Source organism: Artemia franciscana, chromosome 16, assembly GCF_032884065.1.
Source record: "Artemia franciscana chromosome 16, ASM3288406v1, whole genome shotgun sequence".
Lineage (NCBI taxonomy): Eukaryota > Metazoa > Arthropoda > Branchiopoda > Anostraca > Artemiidae > Artemia > Artemia franciscana.
In genome coordinates, this window is record NC_088878.1 from 35,967,148 (window position 1) to 35,993,923 (window position 26,776).

Genomic DNA, 26,776 nt, shown 5'->3' on the forward strand with positions numbered 1-26,776 from the left:
AAAAGTTCTAGTTGCCTTTTTAAGTAACCAAAAAAATTGGCGGGCAACCAGGCTCGCTCCTTTTTTCTCAAAATCATCCGATCCAAACTTTGAGAAAGCCATTAAGCCAAAAAAAGTAAAATTAAAATTCAAATTTCATTTTAATTATTCATGTACGGTAAGCCGAAATCAAAACCTGCATTAATTCAAAAACGTTCAGAAATTAAATAAATAAAACAAGTTTTTTTAACTGAAAATAAGGAGTGTGATTAAAACTTAAAACGAACAGAAATTATTCCGTATATGAAAAGGGCTGTCCCTTCCTCAACGCCCTGCTCTTTACGCTAACGTTTGACTCTTTCTCACTACTCAACTTTTTAAAACAATAAAAGACTTTAGCGTAAAGATCGGGCTGTTGAGGAGGAATGATTTCTGTTCGTTTTAAGTTTTGATGTTGTTCCTTACTTTCAGTTAAAACAACTTTTTTTTATATTTAATTTTAAAGAAAGTGAAGAGCCCTATTAAACCAAAATTAGCAGAAATAAGGTCAAATAATCTTCAAAGTAAAAACTATGGAGTCTAATAGAAAAAAAAACATAAAAAAATTTGTTCTCTGAAAAATAATATGTCAATAAAATATAAACAGAAATTAATTTAAAAACAATTTCCACAAAGCAAGTTTGTCAAAGAATAGTACGGAGCCTCATTAAGCCAAAAATGAGTAGAAATAAATTTAAATAGTTTTTCAAGCGTAAAACTACCACAGATTACCATCAATAAATGAATTAAACCTGAAATGAACAGAAATTACAATAAATAACCGATTGAAACTCAAAACAAGCAAAAATTAACATAAAAAACTCTATAGAAAAAAATTAAGCGTAAAGAGCGGGGTCTTGAGGAGGAGGTAACCCCTATTTTATACGTTATAATTTCTGTTCGTTTTAAGGTTTGATGCTGCTCCTTATCTTCAGATGAAAAACTTAATTGTAACCAATTTTATTGGAAATTCAGAGTTTTAGTACCCTTTCTAAGAGTCAAAAGCGTTTGGAGTGCAATCAGCCCTCCTCTTTCGCTCATAATTTTCCCAACGCTTTCAATCAAAATTTTAAGACAGATATTTTGTTAAACATAGCTGAACGGCCGTGTAACTATATCTCTAGGACTATTGTGTAGTTCACCCCCCCCCCCCAAAGTTATGCTACTTCTATTACTACTTCTGCTGTTAAAATTTGACAAAATCAAAAGTGTGTAAGTGTATCCAAGTTTTCAAAGAGCAAAATTTGTTTGTCAAAATTTTTTGGGAAAGGTATAAAGTTATATTTTTCACGTCAACTAGAGGAGGTATGAAGCTAAATCGAACGTTATTATTTGTGTCCAGATTTTCAAAAGGGTGTGTGTTGTTAAAAATTGTTGAAAAAGTTTCTCCAACATACATATAGCTGGCCAAACTATAAATTCTTAAATAAAAAACCAAAAAGAAATTTTAGTTTCAAACCTTTTTCAATATAAAACTTTGTCAATGTAAAACGAATACAAATTAATTGAAAAAACTATTTGCACAAAATAAGTTTTTTAAAGAAAAGTAAAAAACTCCAATAAACTAGAAATGAGAAAAACTAGAATCAAATAATCTACCATTCGTAAACTACCACAAATCAGCTTCAATAAATAAATGAAACCCAAAACGAACAGAAATTACAATAACTACCGAGACAAACTCGAAACAAGCAGAAATTAACATGATTACGGCTCAAAATATCTATGCCCTCCAAAGGCCAGAACATAATTCGAACTCTACTGAAAAAAAACACTATTTAAATGTTTTCACTTTTTTACTTTAATAAATAAAGAAGTATTAAGACTTTAAGGAATAAATACAGAATATGTATATTAAACTGACAATCCACGGTTATTTTTTTTAGTAAAGTGCAAATTATGTTCTGGTCTTGCGAAGATACGAGGTTGTCAGCCCTACCCCTTTTAATTTTTGCTTGTTTTGACTTCGACTACGTTATATATCGTAATTTTTGTTTGTTTTGGATTAGCTGAATGCAAAATATGTAAAGTAAACTTTTTCTGTAGATTATAAAGTAAAAAAGAACTTTTCTTAACATGTTTCCTTCTCAAAAGCCACTGTTCTTAGGTCAAGCCTATTGTCTTTTGTCTTTGTGCACCTTTATACCCCTATTTATTTATTTAATGTTTTTTTCCTTTTTTTCCACATTTATTTATTTCTCCTCTGTTTGTTAGGTTTACCCGATGCAACAATGATCGGCACCAAAATGGATATTCCAGTCAATTTAATCCCACTTGGAAATAACAAATACCGCGCGACTTACACTCCAGAAAGTAGTGGTATTTATTTGTTAAATGTGATGTGGGGGGAAAGACAGGTCAGAGGATGCCCTTTGAAGGTGAAGGTCATCTCTGTGTGTGAAGCAAGTGAAGTCATTGTGACCGGTGATGGTCTTAAAGGTGCCATATTAGGACAAAGTGCAAAAGTCTTCATTGACACAAGGAAAGCGGGATCTGGTATGAGATTTTAATTAATTTTTTAGTTAATGAAAAATTAACTATATCTAATATGCAAGTTTATGGACTTCGTCTATTTGACTAATTTCATTTGCAATTTAATTATGTAGAAATTACGGTGCCCTATTACGCAGAGGGTGCCCATTGAACTTGGGCTCCCACGGTTGCATTTTTTTTGCCTCTTCACTCGATCAGTTAGTGCAACTCTTGACCTTCTGGGGGTGGGGAGAGAGGCATGCACCATTGATCCTTAGGATCCGCCCCTGTACTAGGACCAATTAAAAAAATGTTTATTCACACAAACAAAGCAGAATCGAATAAGAACCTAATCTATACTCAATAAAAATGCAAATAAACAGACATAGTTTTATAGAAAATAGAATTAAGCATAGTTAATAGGCTAATTAATTTTTTCAATTAATCTCGTTGTTAATATACAAATTTGAGTGCAATATTAGGCACGGATGAATGTAGATTTTTTAGGGAGGGGGAGGAAACTAATGGAACTTGGAGTCACCCGATTGTATTTGTTTGCCTCTTCACTCCATTAATTAGTGCAACTTTTGACCCTCTAGGAGGGGCACGTATCCCTTATCCTCCCTGAATCCACCCCTGTAGTAAGGCAAATTGCAAAATCGTTTATTCACACAAGTAAAGCGGAATCAAATACTGATTCATATTCAATTATGATGCAAATTAATAATATTAGTTTAGTATAACAAATATAATTAGAGATAGTTAGTAGACTAAATAATTGATTAAGTTGTTTAATTAGTCTCGTTGTTAATATAAAATCAGGGTGCCAGATTACGAAAAACTTCAAAAGTGTTCATTTATACATAAAAAGCGGTCTCTGGTAGGAATTCATTTTAATTATTAATATTAAAGTTAATTGACTGGTTCACTTGATTACAATAATTTAATAAATATCATACATAAATTAGCGTACAGTTGGTTAGAAAAGGGTGTAATATAACCGGTAACACATGTAGCCCAAAACCATCAGGAAAATCATAGATTACTTCCAATACTTGATACCCGACATTAGTATAAATTTAAAAACTGCTCTTGAATATCACCCTACGCAGTCGAGTTGGAATAGGGATTTACGTACGTGGACACATAGAGGCGAAACCCCTCTAAACTCCAATGTGGTAGTTCCTTTTTAACCTCCTTGTCGAGGGAAACTAAAAGTTAGAGCTCAACATCCCTAAATTACAGTAAATCTTATAATATCTAACCCCTCTGGACCGAAAACAGGGTATTGATGCACAGTAATACAAACAATGTACAGTTTGTACTGTCTCAGAATCTAATATGATATTGAAGTAAAAAGTAACTTTTAAATTTGACCTAAAGCATGATCACAAAAAATATTTAGTACTGACCACTTTCTGAAGAAAACATGCTTAAGAAAAAAAAGTTGTGCCATTAAATTTCTTATTTTATGCCATTTCCCAATCAATGAAAAAATTTATAGATGTATTATTTAGGGCTATTTATGGCACCATTAGGGGTATGGGGTGCATTTATCATGTTAGAAACCAGTATATTTGGTAAGTGTTGATTGGGAAATTATTGTATTGTATCATTCAGAAGACCCCTCAGGCTAGAATGTCACTATTATATGTTGTGTTTATTCAATAAAATTATGGAAAATACGTAACATTCCAAACGGCTTTCAAGCAAAAAAAATGAAATAAAAACAACTTGAAAATAAACAAAATGAATAGAATTATATATTCTTCTTCAATTCTCTTTCCAAATAAATATCAGATAAATCGGAGAGAGAAAAAGAGCTCCGTGGGTGTTACCCCCAAAAATGGCGAGGAGGGAAAGCAATGAAAGAGACAAATAATATGTTTGTCAATAATTTGGTGAAAAAAAACAAAAATACTTTGCCAGAAAAAAACCTGAATTTTGATGGTATAGCTATGACTAGGCTAAGCTATGGGCCACTCAGGTTTGCAATTTAAGAATAATCTGTCGCGTCATAAAAAGAATTTTACGAGAAAAGAAAAGGGGACATTTAAAAAAATAAGGAAATCTACGAAAAAGAAAGGTTGTCATTTACCTGATTAATAGTTTGGTGTCCTGCAACATCCGAAAGGCCCCACTAATATAAATGGCCACGACTGCATCCATCTTGTCCAAAAAATAAAATGATACAAAACACGAAACTTAAAGCTTCACAATTTACAGCTTTCCTCTTCTTGTCTTTGTGGCATCCATATCCTCTGGATGTCACATGCCACTTTGTTCATGAAAATTTGTGGACTACAATGGCTTCTAAGTACGCACGTCACTTTGCTGAAGATCAACCGCCATCGAAAGTGGCTCTTGCATTGGGTCATTCCAAAAACGCGGACACCTGACCATTACAAAAACACTTCGGCTTCAAGAGTTATAACTGCAGGAATAAGTGGATAATTTTGATATCAACTAGTGAATGAACGGTTGGGTATGGCCGCCGTTCGAGAAGGGGGATACATGTAATAAAATACCCATCAACGGAAAGGGAAAAGTAGGGGTTGCTGAGATATTTAGTGATAAGACCCTTGCAACACAATTAACGATGAAGTTTCCTTACCTCCTCGAATTTATGTTTAGAGTAGTAAAGGTCGAAGCTCTGGTGCACTATATGGTACCAGATGTCACGAGGGATCAGCCTCTTAACCTTCATCGGTGGAAGCAACTCCACATCAGGATCAGAACTTTCCCTGTGGCATAGTTTAAAAGAAGCATTTGCGATCTAGTATCAAGTGCCTTGGGAATAACTGGGGCAAATAGATTTGGAGTAGGAACATGAGGGAGTGGGAACTATGGGGGAATATGAATCCTCCATTTCTGGGTCCCTAACCAATGATAGAAAAATAGGAAGCAGTTGTCGATATCAATAGAGGATGATAATTGGGCAAAGGGCTAATGGGTGCAAGTATGGGGAAGTAGGTATTTACTGGTAATGGAGAGAGTATCCCTAAAATTGGGGTTGGGAAAGAGGTATTGCCCAGGTAATTACAATCGACAACGAAAGATCACAATCAGTTGTTGGCTGAGGGAGCTGACTAATATATCTGGTTTCCTAAAAAGACTCATCTTTGCAACCCTTTGTGCCCAGGCCCCCTTTAAGTTTATAGGACTGATCAACCCCTTCCCAGGCTCACCATCCCAGCCTTACCTTTAATACCACCTATCTTTCTCAATACCAGGTGCTGTAGTCCTCCCAATTTCACCTCGTGACTATCTGTCCTTTCTGTTAAGAAAAGACTTTCTCCTCCCCTTTAAGCTAGCAATTGTGTGCAGACAGAAATGGATACGTTGAGATTGTTAGGTTGTTACGTTGAGATTGTGAAAGCCGCTTATGGTTTTTCCACCGCCGGGAAACATTTCACACCGGCATAACTTAAGACTTTATATTATGTAATTGTATAGAGCCGATTTTGTCCATCATATAAATTGTGCTAAATAGACTCGAGCTATGCTTAGAAGTGGGCGTTACACAAGTCTAAGTCACGTTATGCAAAGTCCAACACAGCAGCAAACAAAATGGAGTTTTTTGGATGAGTAATTAATCAATTTACAATCTTTTCCTAGAAAACCGTTTACGCTTGATCAGGACTTAGATCCCAATGGACCTGTCTAAGCGTGAAAAATAATACTTGACATAACTTCGCTTAACAACTTAGCATAGAAAACTACGTACTTGAGTGTGAATGCCGCTTAACACTCCTTGTCGCAAGAAAAACAAGTCTGTGTGATTATGGTGTCTTTGATTATACTTCTCTCTTTCTTTTCATAATCTTAGTTATCAGAAAATTCAGTTGCATATAACTTAAAAGAGAGAGATGAGGATGAGGAAGAGGTAGGGAGGCATAGATTTTTAGCTTACATATACATTGTGTAAAAGCTTGTTCGCTATTGGCATAAAGCAATAAACATAAAATTTCTTGATAATTAAGTTGTTCAACTGTTTAATAAGTTAAGGCAGCTAGGTCACGTTTTACCGATGAAGGATTATACATTGCTAAGGAATGTGCTGTTTGGCCGTCCCCAAATAGGCTATAGAGAGTTTTAAGGATTTAAAGAATATAGAAACTTCATGGAAGGGAGTAAAGACTAAAGCTTTAAATGGATTGGGTCTTTGCCTATGTTTCTTTATTTATTTTCATTATCGTTTGTTATCCGAAAATCTAGCTGCAGATTACAGAGAAGAGAAAGATATCGATGGGAAAGATACACATACATCTCTCAGAATATACCAACATTAAGTAAAAGCTCTACCGACGTTGTGTTGAAGAAATAGAGCATGTTTTAATACTTAAGATTTTTAATAGTTTTAAAGCTTAAAATGGCTAGGCCACCTTTCACGTACGAACAATAGCAGGCTGCCACTGATTGGGCTTTTTCGGCCATCCCCAAATGGGCCATTGCGAGTTTTAAGGATTTAAAGAAAGGATTTAAAGAATATAGAAACTTTATGGAAGGGATTAAAGACTTAAGCTTTTGATAGTCTGGGTTTTGCCTATGTTTCTTTCTTTATTCGCCCAATCATTACTGAGAAGAGAAAGATATATATGGGAAAGAGACACACAGATCACTCAGATTAAACCAACATTAAGCAAAAGCTTTATTGACAATGTGTTGAAGAAATAGAACATGTTTTAATACTCATGATGTTTAATAGTTTAATAGGTTAAAACGGCTAGGCGACCTTTTACGTACGAACAATGGCAGGCTGCCAAAGATTGGGCTTATTGGCCATCCAGTTGTGGTCAAACTAAAAGAAGGTCTTCCTGAACGGAGTGAGTAAAGGTCGTACGGAAGGATTTAAAAGAAGTTTCATTGGAGAGCGATGGAGAGTGAAGCCACTACTACTAGTTATAGTAGTAGTAGTAGTAGTAGTTGTAATTGTAGTAGTAGAAATATAATGCTTTATTTTATTTCTTAGATAGGCCTGCGTAACAATTTTACGTCTTAGATTAAGCGTAGTTAACACATTCATAATTTATTACTGTGAGGTTTCCTAGACTTGTGTTTATTGATTTTTCCTTACCGATTCGATATTATAAATAGTTTGGGAGTCGTAACTGTTTTGGGAATCGTAATAGTGTCTGGAATTGTATCGAAATCAAGACATTAAGGAGGTATTAAAATCTCTATCAGGCAAATTTTTTGCATCATCCGTCGCTAGTTTTTAGCTTAGCTCATATTCTTGTTTATTATATTATTCTATTATATTTATTATATCTATTTTATTTATTATATTTATTATATAATATTCTTTTTTTTAGGAGAACTCAGTGCCCAATGTTTGGGCCCAAAACTTCCAGCGCTTTGCGATTTAAACGACCATGGAGATGGAACATTTACATTGTTTTACACTGCACAAGAATCAGGAAAACACTCCCTAATTGTTAAGTTTGGAGGTAGGTTTTGTAAAAAGAAGAAGTTAATTAGAACGAGGACTTTTTCGGAAGAGAGTTATTGCTAGTATTTAAATGTTATTACTAATGCTAAAACTAAGCTAATATTTCAGCAATGTGTCCATTGGCTGTTTTTGACGTTCTTGGATGAATAGTTAAAATAACCTGCCCCCCCCCCACTGGGAAAAAAAGTTCTAAGAACTTTAACTTTGTCACTTGACAGAACTTCAACTAAGATGATCGTTCATCATCTTTGTCTTCAAGCTCTTGCTTGCCAAAAAATATGTATAAAAAGATTAAACATTAAAAATTATTAAAAGTAAATTTTTTCCTTAAATGAAACTATTTTCTTCTATTTTACTATTCAAATACTAACTATTTTTCGAAATCTGGGAGGAAGGCTCAAGAGACTATGAGAAAAAGTATTTTTCGATGAAAATCTAAAAAAGGGATTTTCAAAATGAAGTGTTTATTCTTTTATAATAAATTATTAAAAAACGTATTAAATAAATTATTAAAAGCTCTTGTGAGTAAAGCATAGTATTTGATTAAGAAAACAATATATAAACCGTGATATAAATAAATTCACTTGCTCGTCAGCAAGAAAACTTTGCTGATTCTTGGGCATAATAAATAAACAAACAAACACAGAAAAATCGAGAAAAGAAAATGTGGCTTACCATCAGTACTTCCACCATTCGTAAATTATTTTTTGTTCCACTATTCCACTATTCCTGATTTTGTTTTGCACTTTGTTCCATCTTCTTCCATTTCATTTTGTTCCACTATTCCTAAATTTTGCACTTCCACTATTCCTAAATAATAGATAAACCAACAAAAACAAAAAATCGAGACAAAAGAAAAAAAATGTGGCTTACCATCAGCACTTCCACTATTCCTAAATCTTGTTTTGTTCCATTATTCCACTATTCCTAATTTCGTTTTGCACTTTGTTCCATTTTGTTCCATTCCATTTTGTTCCACTATTCCTAAATTTTCCTCTTCCACTATTCCTAAATAACAAATAAACAAACAAAAACAGAAAAATTTAGAAAAACGAAAGAAATATGGCTTACCATCAGCACTTCCAATATTCCTAAATTTTGGCGTTTCCTCAAACTTCGCTGAGAGAAAATTGGGTTTCAGACACATTCCTGAAAATTAGTATTCAAAAATGGACGAACGTTAACACGAAATACAAATGGTTTATTTATGTTTCCGTTGGCTTTTGGAAATAAAATCTCGAAAAAATTGGCAGAAATTCATAAGCACCACTTCTAATGTCGGATCAAAACTCAAAATCCCGAATGAAACCCCTACAATGAACTAAAGGAGTATCAGTAGATAGTTCCCGATACTATAGTGAACGTTAATAAGCCCTGAGTGATCCCATAAAAGAAGTTCCAGCGAGAATGTCTAAAGAACTGTTTAGCAAAAATTTTAACTATATTTTTTTCAAGTCTTGTCCAATTTCCATTTGAATTTTTTATAATTTTTTCTAAATTGATATATTCTGGGTAATAAATATTGCAGTAAATACACATTTACTTTTAGGTGAGCATGTCAGGGGCAGCCCGTTCCCTGTTAAGGTAGTAGGAGTGCCAGACCCCTCTAAAGTCAAAGTGTATGGCCCTGGTGTTGAGCATGGAGTTTTGGCTCTATTTCAAAGCAGGTTTATATGTGATACAAGAGGTGCTGGAATTGGCCAATTGACAGTGAAAATCAGAGGACCAAAAGGTAAGTCATATGGATGTTGTTGACCTCTTACCATCTCTTACCTCTTATATATACCTCTTATCACCTCTTTCTTAGTAAGAGGCAATGCATGCTACATTTTCACAGGCAGTCTTAGCATTTTTTTTTTCTTGGTATTTTTAACACGAAGATTTTTTAAAGGGGTGCTGATTTATTTCTACTGGTTTATTTCTACCATCTTTAAAATATTATAGATGACAAAAGGAAACTTAAAGAAAAAGAAAACTCCAAATTACATCCAATACAACATTACAAAAGAAATAAAGTGTGTCTTTGAAAATAAATTGCATATTATGCACACAAAAAGAACATTGAGATGACTAAAATTATTTAAATACGAAGAGAAAAATCCGCGATGATGCTTTTAGCCAAACACGTTGATTTTTGATGGGTTTTTTGGGAGGGTGGGGGGGGGCTACCGGTAGGTAGATTATAGACAAAGGCATACCTAGGATTTCTGTTCCGAAGACAATCTTTTTTTGGGGGGGTGACTACAAAAAATCTTTTAAAACGCATTCAAAATTTGTTTAATTTTCATACGTTTTTACGAGTCGGACAGTTTATTTTCTTAGGGGGTGGTCAAAACCGTTAACCCCACTCTCCATGAATATGGCCTTGTCATAGATCTGAAAAAAGACATTATAAATACTAGTAGAGGAGTAAACAAAGGAAAAGCAAATGCAAACAAACAAACGAAAAAAAATACAACATTACAAAAATAAGAAAATTGCCAATTGCGTAAACTTTACATAAAATTTTTTTACTTAAGTGAAAAAAAGACTTACAGATTATGCAAACAAAAATACAACATGAAAATAACCAATATTATTTCAATAAGAACCAAATTGAGAAGAAAATTAGCGATAGTGTTCTTAGTAAAACACTAAAATTTTGAATACTTTTTGAGGTGCTGGTTTATCCATCTTCTCTTTAAAAAGTACTATAAATGCTGATAGAGGAGTAAATAAAGAAAATACACAAGAACACAAAAACATCAGCACAGCATTGCAACAGGGAAAATAATATTGTCAATTGCGTGAATATTAGACTAAAACTTTACATAAGTGAAATGAGGTATCATTATTATTATGATTATTCGATCGTGTTCTTACCGTCTTTTTTTATTATCAACCTGCTTTTTATCTTTGTCGTGTATGTATGTATTTTATAACATAAATTTATAAATAAATAAATTTATGTCACATAAATTTGTGAGCAACTTTTCGGTCTCTTTAATAATAATGATAATGATTTATTTCTTGCCCATAAAAACACTATAAAAGTATTAAAATATGGAGTAAAAACAATGAAATAGGCACAAAAAATCCAAGACATACAAAAAAACGAAAAACAATGACTATAGAAATTTTTTACATTGAGTAAACACAAAAAATTAAATAAACACAGACACGCACAGAAAACGAACTATAGAGAAATAAAAAAAACATTAAATACAAACAAGAAATGAAATTCACAGAAAAAAAAGAAAAGAGAAAAAAAGATGGTCAACCAACGAAAAATAACTATAGAAAAAATTTTACAAGATGATCATGAGGAAAAAGCCGATCAAAAGCAGTACCTGAGAGCTTCCTGTATAACTTTTCCAATTTCAATGTTATATAAGGTTACATATTTACCAATTAGAATCCGGTTACTTGTCCAAGAAGGAATGAAAAAGAGAAACTTATAGTACCTGAAGTAACTACTCCGGGTTCTTTTTAAATCAGTTTTTCTCAGGACGGGGTAAATTCCTGCCGTATAAAGGACGGATTGATCGCAGTATGTAGAGTAGAGTTCTGCCAGCGCTCGTCTATTATATTTCCCTCGATTGGGAACAATTTTCCCATATCCAAATTGTATTCTTTTAGAAAGGTCGTAAACAGTGTGCTGACGAAAACTGGAAAATAAAGGCTTATGCCCAACCCCCGTAAAGAATCAAGAGACGGAATAGAGAAAGTGTCGCAATTAAAGAGAGATGAAAAAGTTGAAACGAAAGATGAAAACTCACACTTCTCTTGATTCAACAGAAGGCCAATCCCAGAAAAAGCATTGGAAACAGAAGATACCATTTTGGAGAGATCAGTCCGATGGATAGAGATCTCCATCGTCCGATGGAGAGAGATCCGATGGAGATGGAGTCTGATGGAGAGGGATCTCTCCAGCTTCATTTCCGAAGATGAAAGAATCATATCTTGTTGTCATAACAGGATCACATCTGTGATTGATAGAATCACATCTGATTATTGTCATCACAGATGACAAGAACTACATCATGTATGGTAGGCTATTGGAAAAAATGTTATGGTTAGTATTGTGCATAAAGAAAACTATAGGATATTACAGCCGGGTTGCAAGTAAATTACATCACGTCGATTACATGATTACTTATTAATAAAACAATATAACCCCATTTGAAAACCTGTCAAGTACAACAAGTACACAAGGATGGAGCATAAAAAGGCGAAGAAAATAAAGCTGAAAAGGGAACACAATGGGCAATTATTTCTAAAATAACTTTTGAAACAAACAGAAGAAGAAATGAACAGAAAAACTGTACAAGCAGATTCACTCATTCATTGGCAATAGCTATTGGCTTAAATGAACTGAAAACCTCATTTACTCATTCATAACGTATGAAAACAAAGAAAGGGAATAAAAAATTAAAAGAGAATAAACAAATAGGTGAAAAAACGAGGATTTTATCAGTCAGTAGCTAAATATGAAAAACAAGCAAATATTTCGACAAGGACCTCCGCCAAGTCGTCCTCAGTGCTCAAAGAAAACAAAGAAAAAAAAAAACAACAGCAAAATCTAATCTTTATAAGTGAACTACACGAGAGGAAGACAGACACTGACTCAACCAACAAAAAACCAAGTTTAAATCAATGAAAGAAAAGTTACCAATTAGATTGAATAAGTGTCATTTGCCTTGCAACAGATTTCGCCTGTCTACACTTTCGGTTTTCATTAGATATGTGGACAGGTTGTCTTAAATTACACTGGGCGAAAGTATTCATAGAGTCTTTTAATATTAAATTATTATAAATTGGGCTTAAGGAAATATCTCCCGTGTCTCTATTTATAGCCAAATTTCTATTTATATGTTTTTTTATCTCAATTGCCTCTTTAAAAGATTGCGGTATACCATTTACGGTAGATATTAAAGTTGCCTCTTCAAAAAGAACTAAATGGTCAGGATTTTCATATATATGCTGGGCCATAGCTGAATCAAAGTTGTCATTTTTATTTTCTAATCTCAGGGACTTATCTATTGAAATTTTGTGTTCTTGCAATTGTTCCCCTAGTTGTTGATTGGTCCTTCCAATGTAACATTTTCCACATGAACAGGGGACTCTGTAGACACCACTACCTAGTATAGGGTCCGTTTTATCCTTTCCCGAGTTGAAAAATGTTCAACTTTTTGTTCAGTTTTGAAAGAAACAGAGAGATTATGTTTTTTTATAATTTTTCCAAGTTTGTCGCTGAGTTTCGAGACGTATGGTAATGTAGTGAAAGTTTTTTTCTCAATTGCCAGTGTACCTGAATCAAGGGGGACGGGCTTCCTGTTTTCCTGTTTTATCATTTTTAATCGTCTATCTATTATATTTTCAATTAGGTTGACTGGGTGGCCATTGCAGAATAGAATATCTTTAACATAATCTAACTCGGATTTTATATGATTACGTGAACATATTTTTAGAACCCTGTCGACTAAAGAAATTACTACCCCTCTTTTTACACAAGGAGGGTGATTTGACGAGAAATGTAGATACCGATCATAATGGGTTGGCTTTCTATATATAGAAAAATCCAGGCTAGGAGTATTTTTAATAATTAAAACATCCAAGAAAGGGAGCTTTCCTGAATCTTCCAGTTCTATTGTAAATTGAAGATTTGAATCAAAAGAATTCAAATGTGCCAAAAAATCTTTTAGAAAGTCCTGACCATGTTCCCAAACAGCAAGAATATCATCAACGAAACGAAGCCAGAGAGAGTGTTTTAAGGGGAAACTATTCAAAGCAGACTGTTCTATGAAATCCATTCAAAAATTTGCCAAAAAAGGAGACAAAACAGTGCCCATGGGCAGGCCCTTGACCTGAAGGAAAAATTTTTCTCGAAACCTAAAATATAAAGAGAACTTGTTGCAAAGACGTACAAGCGTCATTATTGTGTCAATTTCCAAGGTTTTATAATCTGACCAAGCAGAATCTTCCTCTAATTTTCTTTGTAAAACCTGTTTACATTTATGGACATCGCATGAAGTGTACATGGAAATTGCATCAAAACTAGATAAGATAGTTTTTTCTGTTATACTATGATTTTTCAACTTCTCAACAAGATCTATAGAATTTTTTATATAAGATTTCTGTGTTGTTAGAAGATACATGAAAATTGTAGCTAAGAATTTTCCTACGCCTCTAGCTGGAGAGCTATAACATGCTACAATAGGACGTAACGGAGTATCCTTCTTATGAATTTCGGGTAGACCATAAAATCTTGGGGCTGAACAACCTTTTGGGTAAAATTTTCTGTACATTTGAGGGGTGATTTGTCTATTGTCTTTTAAAATTTCTAATTATTTTCTCAACTGCTGGGTGTATTTATCTGTGGGATCAGTTTTTATTTCTTTATAAGTATTTTTATCCAATAAAAGGCTATTTATTTTATTTTGATAATCTGCAGAATCCATAATCACAACTGTGTTTCCTTTGTCCGCTCTTTTAATTACTGTATTTTTATCTTTTTTCAATTTTTGGAGGATTTTAATTTCTTCCTTTGATTGAGTTGTAAGCGACAATGACGGCTTATAATCAAGAATACTCTTTACTATTTCTCCTCTTAGTAGGTCTGGATTTTCAACTTCACCATGAGAGCTAAAAATACCGGACTCCACAGTCGTAATAATTTCTGATATATTTACGTGTGTCTGAGCCATTGCAAATTTAGGTCCTTTTGATAGAATACTTAGCTCCTTGGGTGTGAAAACCTTGGAGGATAGATTTTCCAAAGGAGAGCCAGGACAAAATCTAGGAAGGAAAATCCGTGTTGGTTGAAAATGTTGAAATTCGAGTTTCGAAAATTTTTCTGATAAGCGGGTTTTCGCTAAATTAAAAACGTGTCGGAAAGACCTTTGTGAGATATCTAAAATTTGGAGAAAATCCGGAACGGATAAAGTCTGATGTAATAAAGATTTGAATTTAGATATTTTATTACCAAGGACATATTTTTTGAGTCTATGGTCTTTTAAAACATGTTTTAGAGCTTTGAAACCCATTCTCCGGCTAAATGGGCCTTCAGATTGTGTACGTCTCAGAACGTATTTACTCATTCATATGCAATAGCTATTGGTTTAAATGAACAGAAACCTTAAATGAAAAGAAAAACACATTTACTCATTCATATGCAATAGCTAATGGTTTAAATAAAATAGAAAAAGAAATAAACAGAATATCTCATTCATGTGAACAGAAAACCTCAAATGAACAGAAAACCTCATTTACTCATTTATTTATAATTTGCTTTTGGTTTAAATGAACAGAAACCTCAAATGAACAGAAAAACTCATTTACTCATTTATTTACAATTTGCTATTGGTTTAAATGAACAAGAACCTCAAATGAACAGAAAACCTCATTTACTCATTCATATGCAATAGGTATTGGTTTAAATGAACAGAAACGTCAAATGAAAAGAAAAACTCATTTACTCATTCATATGCAATAGCTATTGGTTTAAATAAAATAGAAAAAGAAATAAACAGAATATATCATTCATGTAAACAGAAAACCTCAAATGAACAGAAAATCTCATTTACTCATTCATGTGCAATAGCTATTGGTTTAAATGAACAGAAACCTCAAATGAACAGAAACACTCATTTACTCATTCATTTGCAATTTGCTATTGGTTTAAGTGAACAGAAACCTCAAATGAACAGAAAACCTCATTTACTCATTCATGTGCTATAGCTAGTGGTTTAAATGAAATAGATAAAAATGTAAAGAAAACCTCATCCATGTGAACAAAAAACCTCAAATGGACAGAAAACCTTATTTACTCATTCATGTGCAAAAGCTATTAGTTTAAAGGCTCCTCGGGTATTTAAGTAGCAGGGACAAATAAAATGAAACCTGATTAGCTTAGGGGAAATTTATACAACCATACACATCTTAATTAATTTGGCAAATGTAACCAGCAAAACTGAACTAAAAACAGCTTGTGAAGATGTAGCCAAAGGGCTGTCATTTCTGGGAATCAAAAGGTTGTTGATATTTGAGTTTTACGGGCGAAAAGCGATGCCAAAGTTAACTAATTGGTTTTTCTTATTTATTCTACGATGCAGCTTGGCAACACTGCTGAAAATGGGATACTACCCTAAAAAAATCTTATTTTTGAAACAATCTAAATTAAAAATCTTGGAAATTTGTATACTTACACCTGAGGCGGGTCATGGGGGGCAAAAATTGTGTTTATTTTGATGTCAGGTGTACTTTTAAGTCCATTAGCACCTTAATCTGGGTCTGCTAGGCTGTAGCTCTGAACTATGAAAGTATTTTGTGTCCATGTTGGTAGTTTCAGAGATTGTGTGACATAAAGCTTGGGAAATCGAAGTATACAGTAGCTGACTTCTTTTTTGTCATGATTTGTCAGAAGTTTGTAGAATTAGGCTGAATATAGTATATGTGACAAAGACACAACGTTGTAGATAATAGAAGTTTGTAGAATTAGGCTGAATAGAGTATATGTGACAAAGACACAACGTTGTAGATAATAGAAGTTTGTAGAATTAGGCTGAATATAGTATATGTGACAAAGACACAACTTTGTAGATAATAGAAGTTTGTAGAATTAGGCTGAATATAGTATATGTGACAAAGACACAACGTTGTAGATAATAGAAGTTTGCAGAATTAGGCTGAATATAGTATATGTGACAAAGACACAACGTTGTAGATAATAGAAGTTTGCAGAATTAGGCTGAATATAGTATATGTGACAAAGACACAACGTTGTAAATAATAGAAGTTTGTAGAATTAGGCTGAATATAGTATGTGTGACAAAGACACAACGTTGTAGATAATAGAAGTTTGTAGAATTAGGCTGAATATAGTATATGTGACAAAGACACAACGTTGTAGATAATAGAAGTTTGCAGAATTAGGCTGAATATAGTATATGTGACAAAGACACAACGTTGTAGATAATAGAAGTTTGTAGAATTAGGCTGAATATAGTATGTGTGACAAAGACACAACGTTGTAGATAGTAGAAGTTTGTAGAATTAGGCTGAATATAGTATATGTGACAAAGACACAACGTTGTAGATAATAGAAGTTTGTAAAATTAGGCTAAATATAGTATATGTGACAAAGACACAACGTTGTAGATACTAGAAGTTTGTAGAATTAGGCTGAATATAGTATATGTGACAAAGACACAACGTTGTAGATAATAGGAGTTTGCAGAATTAGGCTGAATATAGTATATGTGACAAAGACATAACGTTGCAGATAATAGAAGTTTGCAGAATTAGGCTGAATCAGTATATGTGACAAAGACATAACGTTGTAGATAATAGCCAGGATTATATGGTCAAATCATACAATAGGCTTTAACAGTAGTATTAATGTTTCCAACGCTTTGAAATAAGCTGTACCAGTTTTCGACTATAATTGTACCACGGTAGATTAATTTGTAGCATCTAAACAGCAGGTGGATCATTTACTGTAAGAAGAAAATTCTCAATAAACTAAAACTTGAAGAGATATCCGAGTCAGGAAAGAGCAAGTAAAACAAAATTGACCAAAAGATTTGTATTGTACCGAGAAATTTCCAACTTTGCCACCTTCTACCAAAACCTCTGAATAGTACCAAAAACGGTACAATTGTATCTCTTCGTCAACGCTGCACTGCATAAGAGCTGGAATTTGACGCTCAAGATGTGAAATCCAGAGAGAGCGGGTATGTTGTTAAGAGGAATCAACCGTTATTTCCAGATAAACCAATTTGAGATGGCTTGAGATGGTCGAGATGGCAAGGGTAGATTCTGCGGATGAAGGATGACAGATTGCCAAAGATTGTCCTTTTTGGCCAACCGTTTCGGGCTAAACGGAAAGCAGGTTGTCCGAGTTTGGTGAGAGGATGGTATAAAGAAAAATTCAAAGAAAATTGGAACTTCCTGGGAGAGTAAAGAGGGAGGCTTTGAATAGATTGGGATTGAGGAGGAGCCTGCGTTGGCCTAAGGCGGCTTGGGGTTGCGGTGAGTTGTTAGTAGTAGGAATAGTAGATATACTATTCTGTCAGTTGGCTCGACCAGCTGACAATTTGTTGCTGCTGTTTCGTTTGTTGGTGTAGTTTTATGGGTTTTTAAAGTAAATATAAGAAAAGAATCAAAAAGTAACTAGATAAGAATTTATTTCCGAAAATGGCTATCACAAGGTCTTAACTGCTTTTGACTGTTAAAAAAAAAGAAAAAAACAACGAAAGGCACATAGAAAATTGTGAAATTCAAGAACAGAAAGTTCATTAGCAATATCAACATATTGAAAAATAATTTTATTTATTACTTCCTGATGGATTAGTTTTGCCACACGGCATTCAAAGATCGTGTACACCATTTTGTGTCACATGACTTCCCGGCATTATTTGAAAAACAATCAGAAACTAAAAAAAATTTCAACTGAAGTAAAGGAGGGACATTAAAACCTCATATGAAATGGCCTTTTCGCTTCTCAACACCTCGCTCTTTATGCCAAAGTTTTTTATTACTGTAGAAAGTAGAGTTGTGACAAAGAGTCAAACTTTAGCGTAAAGAGCGAGGTGTTGAAGAGGGGCAGGCTCTTTCATATGCAGAATTATTTCTGTTCATTTTAAGTTTTAACATCGCTCCTTAATTTCAGTTGAAAAAACTTTTTTTTTTTGTTTAATTGAGATAAGATCTACTCATAAAAAGTAACCATGGACATGGACCGAATTCAAACTTCAGATTCGGTAAACACAGCAAAAAAAAATATGATAAAATTTGTTAGAAGAAATTCAACATGTTAAAAAGCGTAAAAATAATTCGAAGTCGTCGAATTCGTAACGAAACTGAACCAAATAAAGCCACATAGAAAATTTAGTTTCATTACTAAAAAATGAAAGCACCATTTAGTAAAAAAAAGGCTATAGAAAGAATAAAAGGTGTTATATCATATCCCCAATGTACGGTTTTTCTGTATTATCTATTACATTAGTACATTTATTGTAAATAGTATACTTTTTATCTAGGGGCCTTTCGCGTAGAAATGCAAAGAGAAGCTCAAAGTGAGAGAATTATCCTATGCAAATATGACCCAACAGAGCCTGGCGACTACAGGATCGAGGTTAAATGGGCTGGCCATCATGTCAATGGCTCACCATTCACAGTGATGGTATTCGACACGCAGGAAGAACTTACCAAATTCGTACAGGTGATTGTTTTCTGTTTTCTTCCATGTATTTACAACAGAGCAACCAAGGGCGTAAATTAAGAGGGGAGGGGACCCTCCTAGATTTTTGTCCCCTCGTTCCAGAATTTGAAAACACCTTTTTATGTATGTTCATCAAAACTGCCTTTTATGCTACTTTCATTGAAAAAAAAGACTGCTATTCAAGATTTTGAAAAATTTATTATCTCCCCCCCCCCCTACATTCTGTTAATTGGTACCATTGAAAACAAGTCACAAACTTCGAACTAGAAGCAGACAACTAGATCTAGAAACTAGAACTAGAAACTAGAACGTCTAGAACTAGAAGGCGAACTAGTAAGAAATTTTTTCGTGTGATTTTATTGATAATGTCTCACGTAAATGGCACTTTATAGAAAAGAAAAACCTTTTTCAAGTAAAAGATAGGAGTGCTCTTAAAACTTAAAAGGAACATAAATTTGGACTTTAGGGGGGCTACCCCCCTCCAGCTCTTTGAGCTGAAGTTTACTTGAACTTCTTGAGTGCAACAAATATAGTAAGTAGGTAATTGCACTGTGTTCTATTAGCTAGTGAATATAGTAAGCAGGTTTTATTAATTAATTTCTTTTTAAAATATTGCAATAGAAAATGGACAGCAATAGGCTCTTCAGTTATGGATGTGTTGCGAAAAATACCTTTTTATACATTTATAACATTCAAATTGCCCTTGTATTTCAGCATTTGCTCTTAGAATACTGGGGACAAAAGTCAAGCTTTAGCGTAAAGAGTAAAGGGTTAAGCAGGGGGAAGTCCTCGTCATATGCAGAATAATTTTTTTACTAATTATAAGCATAAATATCACTTTGACTCTCGTTTGAAAAATCTGGTTTTTTTTGCTATTTAGTATCTGTTCGTTTTTAACAACATACCCTAATACCCTAAATATGATTACCTAATATGGTTACCCTAAATATGAAGCGTGTTACTTCCCCTCCAATCCCGAGTCTTGCAGTAAAATTTAACTTTTGCCTGAAAATGCTTCGAAGACGAGGTCTCTTTTAGTATATTTGTTTTCAAAATAAATGTATTTTCCCAAAATAAACTGAATAAACCAAAAACAAAATAAACCAAATAAAAACACTTTCGAAATGGAAAGGGATTTTTGAACCGCTTAGGACCAATACTGCACCCTCGTCCTATATTCTTTGGCTAGACATAAATAATTTCTTAGACCACACTGCTTTTCCATTTACGAAAAATTAAGCAAGAAAAAACGGGTTTTAATTTCAGCAAAGCACTGAACAAAAAATAAAAACAAAACAACCCTGTAATTAAAAAATATTCCAAATATTTTGGCCCCATGTCCGGGAGCCTTTCTCAACGGAAAAAAAACCGAAAAGAACGTTAAAAACAAAGAATATTGTTTTTAAAAGATAGCACACACACACAAAAACACGACAACTAAACACATGAAGAAGAAGAAAAAAATTATATGAATAAATAAGAACAACTCACATTATAAACAATTATAATGCAATAAACATAATAAACAATAAATGTAAACAACTCAAATTATAATGTTTTGTTTTTATTTTTTGTTCACTGCTTTGTTGAAATTAAAACCCGATTTTCTTGGTTAATTTTTCTTCATCCTTCCTTCAGATTTTCGATCCGTAGTTATCTAAATGTTTATTCACATCATCTGAAGCATCTCTCATAGGAAGTTTGAGGAAGCCTAAAATGCTTCATGGAACCCTATTACACACCCTCCTGCCCCCAATTCATATGAACGACAACTCATGAAAAATTTGAAAATGACGGTCTAGAACACTTACTTAAAGCCTTAGGCAATCATCTCCCCATAAGGAATTCATTAGCCTGCACCGTGATCCATTAACCTGCACCAGATATTGTGCTACTATGCGACACTCAGTAGGCTGTTAGCTATACGGGATAAGCGGTCTAAAATAATGCTTAATTTTTTTGCTGCCATTATGTATATTTATGCATATATAGTATTCCATGTTCCAGTGGGGTCTCTGAAATTGAGCAGGGAATACTAATATGCTTTCAGTAAATCTCAAATTTCCGTTCGATGACATTTCGGTCCGTATTTCGGCCGTATCAAACTCGGACTCGATACGGTCACTCCTGGAGAAAATAAACAAAACGCGTGTGTGACCATCCTTTTCCGGATTTTTTTTGTAGGGCTCTTTTAAATGTTCATTGTGTGTTTTCTTTCACTGTTTGAGAGAACTTGAAGCAAAGAAAAGTTTTAAATATTTAAAATAATGGGAAGTGGAGAAAAGACAGTGACGAAGATGGGTGAAATTGAGCATGTGTATATACATATTGAATGAAATTAAACTTAAAAAGGTAAAAGTAATATAAATCTCAAGGGAGAAGTTAATCAAATGAGAGCATAATAGTCACCTGAAGATAAATGAGTTTTCTGGAACAACTTTTTATAGTTTTTCTCTACTTTTGAATTCCCTTTTGTATTTGTTTTCTTTTTTTTTATCTTTGCTTTTGTACTTGTTTTGCTTTTTTCTTATGGCTTTTTTTTACTTTTCTTTTTTTGCTTTTTAATTTTTTAACTTCTTTTTGGAAAATATTTACTTTTCCGCTAAAGTTCTGGAGGTAATAAATCTGTAGATGCGAGTAAAAGCCATTTTTATGCTAGGAAACAAATTTCATTTTTCAACTATTTAATTTAGCGAGTTAGCTTATTTCCATATAATTTTCTTAAATGATTTTTACTTTTATTTTCATTTATAGTTATTGTATAAAGTAACAATTTTTAGAATCTTTTCTGTTCTGTTAAAACAGTCATATATTTCAAACAGTAACTTATTTTTCAGGGTTCAGCAGTTCGACCAGACCCTATTCATTACGGAAGTATTGATTATAAAGCCAAATATGGTGCAGGACATAAAAAGCACCATAAGCACCAGGGCCCACCGTCTTGGAAAGGATCCAATCCTAGGCTATAGGCGAAGACTATAAGTGTAACCCAAGCCTGTTCCAAGGAGAAAAATCAAAATGGCATTTAAAAATTCACAGAGAAGAAAACCACAATCCTCTCTTATGATTGGTGTGTAAGATATCTGCCTAATTGTGACCTAAAAATTAATTTGTGTATGTGTTTGAACCCCTCTCCCCCTTAGGTATGGACTGGTGTGGACAAACCTTTATAACGTTATAGCTTGAGCTATTAAATTGTCTATACTGCTGAACAAATATAAAGTTTTTAAGCTGAAAATGACGTCAATAAGGTTAAGGTTTGTTTTTCAGCTGTTTTTTACGTATTGCTAGGTCGAGTGTTTCATTTTTTATTCTTCTAATGAAATCTTAAATTTTGATAGTTCAACTCCTCCAAGTTGAGTGTATTTTAAAAACAAGTTGTGAAACTACTGAGGAGTTTGGCTCGAAATATCATCAGTAATGAATATATATATATATATATATATATATATATATATATATATATATATATATATATATATATATATATATATATATATATATATATATTTAACAAATAATGAATTGAATTAAGAAATGTTATTTTTTTTGCGTCTATGCTCTTAATATTTTCCAATATGAAAATAGTGTGAACAATTTTTTTTTCCAAAAAATAGTTCAATGTACTGTCTACATATGCATGTATTTGGAACATCAGTAGAAGTCTGCGTCTGTCTGGCCTTAAAACTGAACAGACAGGTTCTGACTGGCAAAACCAGGTATGGTAGGAGACAATTTACACTCCAATTTTGTTAATCTTTTTTACATTTCAAAAAAAGCTGTCTTAATGCGAGTGAATTTTCATTCACTCGCATTTTATTTTTTATTAATTTATTGTATTGTTCTTTTCTATTAATTTTTATTTTCATTAATTAATTTTATTAATTTAATTTTGTTAATTTTATTTAATTTTATTAATTTATTAATTAATTTTATTAATTAATATTTTTTATTAATTTTATTTTATTTTAAAATTTCTTTTTTATTAATTTTTGTGAGACAAGTTGGATAGCCCAATTTCCAAGCATTAGAAAATTTAAAATTTAAAAATTAGAAAATTTTGGAATTCTCAGCTTGTTTCTGGTTTGGATCAAAGCAAATCGTTTACTTGTCCGGACTGCAAATTTATTGTAAGTTAAATTGATTCGTAATTTAGTAAATACTTAATTAATTATATAAAATCTTATCTACCCGGTAGCACAAATACATTCAATCAGAATAAGTACGTTTTTGTGCTCTTTTTTTAAAGAATCTTTTTTTGTGCTCTTTTTGTGCTCTTTTAAAAAAAAAGAGCACAAAACGTAATGTTTAACATTTATGTAACTTTTTACATTTTTATGCTCTTTTTTTAAAGAAAGGAAGAAATCAATGAAGTTAACTTTATTAAGATTTACTATCCAGATTTCATGCGGTGACGTCGCTCGGTCTTTTTCAGCTGACAGAGCTAATCGTCTTCTGTCAGAGATTGGCTTAAGAACTATATCAAAGGGGCTCAGTTCATGTTGGTTCAAGTTTTTTGGGGTCTGTAAAACTAGTTTGTTTTTTGGTATATTGTATTTCTTCTAATTCATAATACAGTGTAGCTAGGTTTTGACAATACTCCAATTTTGCTTTGGCATGGGGTTCTTACGAAACCGGATGAAAAAATGTCATGGGGGAATAGACGGTTCACTTCTAACTCTGGATAAAAGAAAAAATTCATTCGACCGGCCAGCGAATCTGTGTTTAAAGTATATAAAACGAAATATGTTTATGCTGGTGTAAGCGTACTTTTGCACGTATTATTTGTAGCACGTATGTCTCACGGATAAAACGTATGCTTCTGTTCCGGATAAAAGTAAAATTTTACCTGTCTGGCAAGCGAATTTGAATCTTCAATCAAAATTTTGAGTTTATGAACTAGTAAAAACGTAATCTTCTATGCAATGTCTATATTACGAATGTCTTATGAATAAAATATAGACTTTTCTTTCGGGTAGAATTAAGATATGCTTATTCCGGGTAAAATTAAGATAGCCAGTGAATTCCAACTTAAAATAAGTAAAACTTTCCAGTTTCTATTTAAAAAAATGCCGTTATGCACAGTGTTTATATTAATTACATTTATTGATAAAACGTATGCTTTCGTTCCAGAAAAATTAAAGTCCCTTGTCTACATGCAGTAACAACGCAATGTTTATGTTACTAATGTTTTTATAATACGGAATTTATAATATCTAAGTGTTGCAGACGGAGGACCAATCGCGTTTTTTGTCTTTTTCTCATGAATTTTCTTTAAAGACTTAACAGAAGTCCGCTTTTACTTAGACCTACTACCTGGAACTTGTAGTATCAAGTTGCTTAGTCGTTTTCGCCTGGCGAAATCTGTCGTTTTCCGCCAGAACTTAGCTTGAGGGCCATATTAAATGTCTGAAGTTATATTGATGAACAGTGTTAAATGTTATTATCAAAATAACCGTTTTAAAACAGAATGTTAAGTGAACATTTTTAGTAGCTGTTAATGATTTTATTTTTCGTTGTATTTTATATCTATTTATGGACTTTGTTGCATAGTTGAAGTTTATTTTTTTCGAAATGACTTGTCTTCCATGAAATTATTCGCCAAAAATTTTTTTTTGCTGTTTTTCTAAGTGAATGTTAGAAGTTTATGAAAAGCAAAAAGAGTTAAATCATAGGAAAGTTGGTGAAGTTTCAGTTTTATTGTATACTGTTTTCTTCAATGTCCTGTTTTTAAATATAAATTTTACACGTAAAACTTACTAAATTTTATTTGTTAAGATTTTTTATTATCGTCTGAGTCAGTAAAGGGCATTTTATGAAGATATAAGTCCCCTTCGTACTTGAAGGCCGTACTGGGGCTTTTTATTTCTCCAGTTTATTGGTGTCTTCTGTACTAGCTTCAATCATATGAAGGAGCTAGGCCTCACTGTGTGTCTTTTAGGATTGAAACTGTACATGTGCCCATATACAGATGTGAGGTGGGCCCTTGGAATTAAAATCAGAAAATATTTTTGTTAACTATATTCAGAAATGTAAAAATTTCAGATACGACCTTATCGAAATATCCTGCATTAGTATTCGAAAATAATATTGTTGCAAGTGTAACACACTCTGTTTGAATAATTTTGGTGGATTCTAAACGCTATTTACCTTGTTACTATTACGTATTTGCAGTTTTTTTTTGTACAAACGCTTTTGAGCTCCATTCAAAACATTCAAATTATTTCAAAGTACCAGAGGCATCAAAATGAAAAATTCCCATCACCCATCTTAGGTCAAATCATACCTGAAAACAGCAATTTTCTAAAATTTTTCTTTTGGTTGTTTAAAAGTTATGAAATTTCTAGGCAATACCACGTTTTTCTCGGTGCTGCCACGTTGGAATATGGCGACTAAACAAAAAAAAATAGTATTAAAACATTTAATTTGACAACGATTTCCTTTCTTAAAATTTGAATATTAGTAATTTCTTGATTGCCAAAGACGACTACTCTTTATTAGAAAAGCTATGCCGTCTAGTGCCACTCTTTAAGGTTTTTTTTTCTTTGGCCCTGTAGCAATTTCTTGATTCGTAATGACGATTTCTCTTTATTAGGAAAACTACGCCGTCTGGTACCACTTTTTTTTCCTTTGGCCCAATAGCGATTTCTTGATTCGTAATGACGATTTCTCTTTATTAGGAAAGCTACGCCGTCAGGTGCCACTTTTTTTTAGCTTTTTTCTTTTCTTTTACCGTCGGTTTGTCGTTTAATTTAGCACCCGCTGCTACTAAAAACTTAGTAGTTGCGTGTTCATGTTTTTTCATTTAAACTGAAAAATTTTATTTTTACATTTTTTTAAGATATGGTTGTGTAAGCATCCACTTGGCTAACCAAAAGAATCAGATATCGTTTCTACTGTCTTTGGTACTCCAAAGACTTTAAAGTATTGGTAATTGTCAATGGAAGGTTTCGATGCTTCTACCGCTCTATAAAAAAAAAGATAAGTTTTTTTCCTGCAATTTAGATTATTCAAGATTATTTATTAGTCAACATTAATTGATTAATCATTAATCAAGATTAATCGAATTGTCTCTAGCGTTCATAAAATGAAGGATGAGCTATGGAGTTTTTCCAGTCTAGAACGGGCATAAAAAGTGTAGTGCCGCTTTAAAGTATTTTGGTGAGTATTAACCCTTCGTCTCATACAGTATTTTTCATTTTACGGTTACTTTTCACGTTTTTCGGCTTCATAGCTACACTTGATCCCTCTGTTGTAGAAAAACTCTGAAGTTCAATTATTGGTGATGGCGCACCATCATGAATTCATCATGATTTCTAAAAGCAGCACCATCATCAGCATCAAGCTGTGACGCAGAAGTGTTTGCATTGACCGTTGGGGTTAAGCAGGCATGCTTACTTGCTATAATCTTATTCAATTAGGCCATGACCTATGGGGTCACGTTCAACGGGTGGAGGTGGAGGGATCTTTCCATGTCAAATTGATATTTTTTTATGTCCCATGTTAAGACCACGATGTAGGTGTATCATAGCAGCATATGAATCAGCAGTCCTAAAAGCAAGACTAAGTTAATTAGCTACTTTGATTAGGTAAGTTAGCTGAACATGGCTAAAAATACAACTTTTGATGGA

The 26,776-nt window shown here is 33.0% G+C and overlaps 1 protein-coding gene across 1 annotated transcript in view; it reads left to right on the forward strand.

The window, feature by feature from the left end:
* Positions 1 to 24,900, forward strand: part of LOC136037396 (filamin-A-like) — a gene marked incomplete in the record, with an annotated part of 335,049 nt that extends 310,149 nt beyond the window's left edge. Inside the window, 5 exon segments of the mRNA XM_065720141.1 lie at positions 2,233 to 2,514; positions 7,806 to 7,940; positions 9,492 to 9,674; positions 18,964 to 19,145; positions 21,983 to 24,900. Of these exon segments, the coding sequence (XP_065576213.1) occupies positions 2,233 to 2,514; positions 7,806 to 7,940; positions 9,492 to 9,674; positions 18,964 to 19,145; positions 21,983 to 22,114 (914 nt within the window).
* Between the last annotated feature and the right edge of the window lie 1,876 nt (positions 24,901 to 26,776).